Here is a 1,267-nt window from a genome sequence, read left to right as displayed (position 1 = left end):
CTGTGTCCCTTCATTGATTCTTCCTTTAATCTTCATAACTTCTTTAATATGGGCCCTAGAAGCAAACCCAGAATTTCCCTAAAGGTTTAATGAGAGCACCTTACAAGGGGAGAGAAATCCTGTTTGGATCTCTTAGCTTTCCTTTTTTCAAAAACATCACTTAAGACAGATGATTGGGGGGGGGGGGGCTGGAGAGATGATTCAGCAGTTAAGAGAACTGACTGCTCTTCAAGAGGTCCTGAGTTCAAATCCCAGCAACCACATGAGTTATGACCCATGGGATCTGAATCCCTCTTCTGGTGTGTGTGAAAACAGAATATATATATTGGTTTTTTGAGACAGGGTTTCTCTGCATAGCCCTGGCTGTCCTGGAACTCACTTTGTAGACCAGGCTGGCCTCTAACTCAGAAATCCACCTGCCTTTGCCTCCCAAGTGCTGGGATTAAAGGTGTGTGCCACCATGCCCGGCATAAAATATTTTTAAAAAGACAAACTACAGACATCATTGTGGTATCAATATCAAGGTGAACTGAAGTCAAATTTATTTTTTATTTGTTTTCTTTTTCATTCAGTTACAGGGGAAAAATTGCAGACAGCAACCTAAAGAACACTCCTAGCAAATTTGAGTTGACAATCTTTTGTCATGGCTAGCATAAATTTAGTAAGTACTGTGCTTCCTGGTAAGCACAGAGAAGAACCCAGAGGTGTCCTGTGGTAGGCCAGAAGGAAGATAATTCTCACAAAGTTGTTCTACTTCTGACCACTAGGTGGCACAAGAACTCTGAAATAGAAAAATAGAAAAGCAGGCGATTTGCTGTGACCCTTCAATTAACATCCTCTAAAAGTCACTCTTATTCTTAGCAGTGGTCTAGCTTGTGGTGGCTTTGCCACCTTCACATAGTCTGTGCAGTGGCGAAGAGCAGGCTAAGAGGCCTCTGTGACTGTCCTTTAGCCACCCTCTCGAGCCTGGTGGGCTCCGAGTTGGCCGTAGATCTAGCAGTTTTTCCTCTTGCCACAGCAGCCTCCCGCACCTTCACGTGCATGTCTGGGCTTCATCTTGTCAGAGTCCTCTGCAAGCTTGAATGGATCTCTGATTAGAACCTGTCAAAAGACAAAAGCAGAATTAGCGTACAGAGGGGCACTGAAGCACCCCAACATTGATATTTCTGGGGCTGGTGAGATGGCTCAGTGGGTAAGAGCACCCGACTGCTCTTCCGAAGGTCTGGAGTTCAAATCCCAGCAACCACATGGTGGCTCACAACCATCC

General features: G+C 45.1%; 1 protein-coding gene across 1 annotated transcript in view; it reads right to left on the bottom strand.

The window, feature by feature from the left end:
• Positions 1–505: 505 nt before the first annotated feature.
• The window catches only part of As3mt (arsenite methyltransferase), a 33,683-nt gene continuing 32,921 nt past the window's right edge, over positions 506–1,267 (bottom strand). Inside the window, exon 11 of the mRNA XM_021151362.2 lies at positions 506–1,101. Within this exon, the coding sequence (XP_021007021.1) occupies positions 994–1,101 (108 nt within the window). The 3' untranslated portion in view covers positions 506–993. The remainder of the gene's footprint in view (positions 1,102–1,267) is intronic.

The sequence above is a fragment of the Mus caroli genome, chromosome 19, assembly GCF_900094665.2.
Source record: "Mus caroli chromosome 19, CAROLI_EIJ_v1.1, whole genome shotgun sequence".
Taxonomy (NCBI): Eukaryota; Metazoa; Chordata; class Mammalia; order Rodentia; family Muridae; genus Mus; species Mus caroli.
This window is presented reverse-complemented; position numbering and strand designations above follow the sequence as displayed.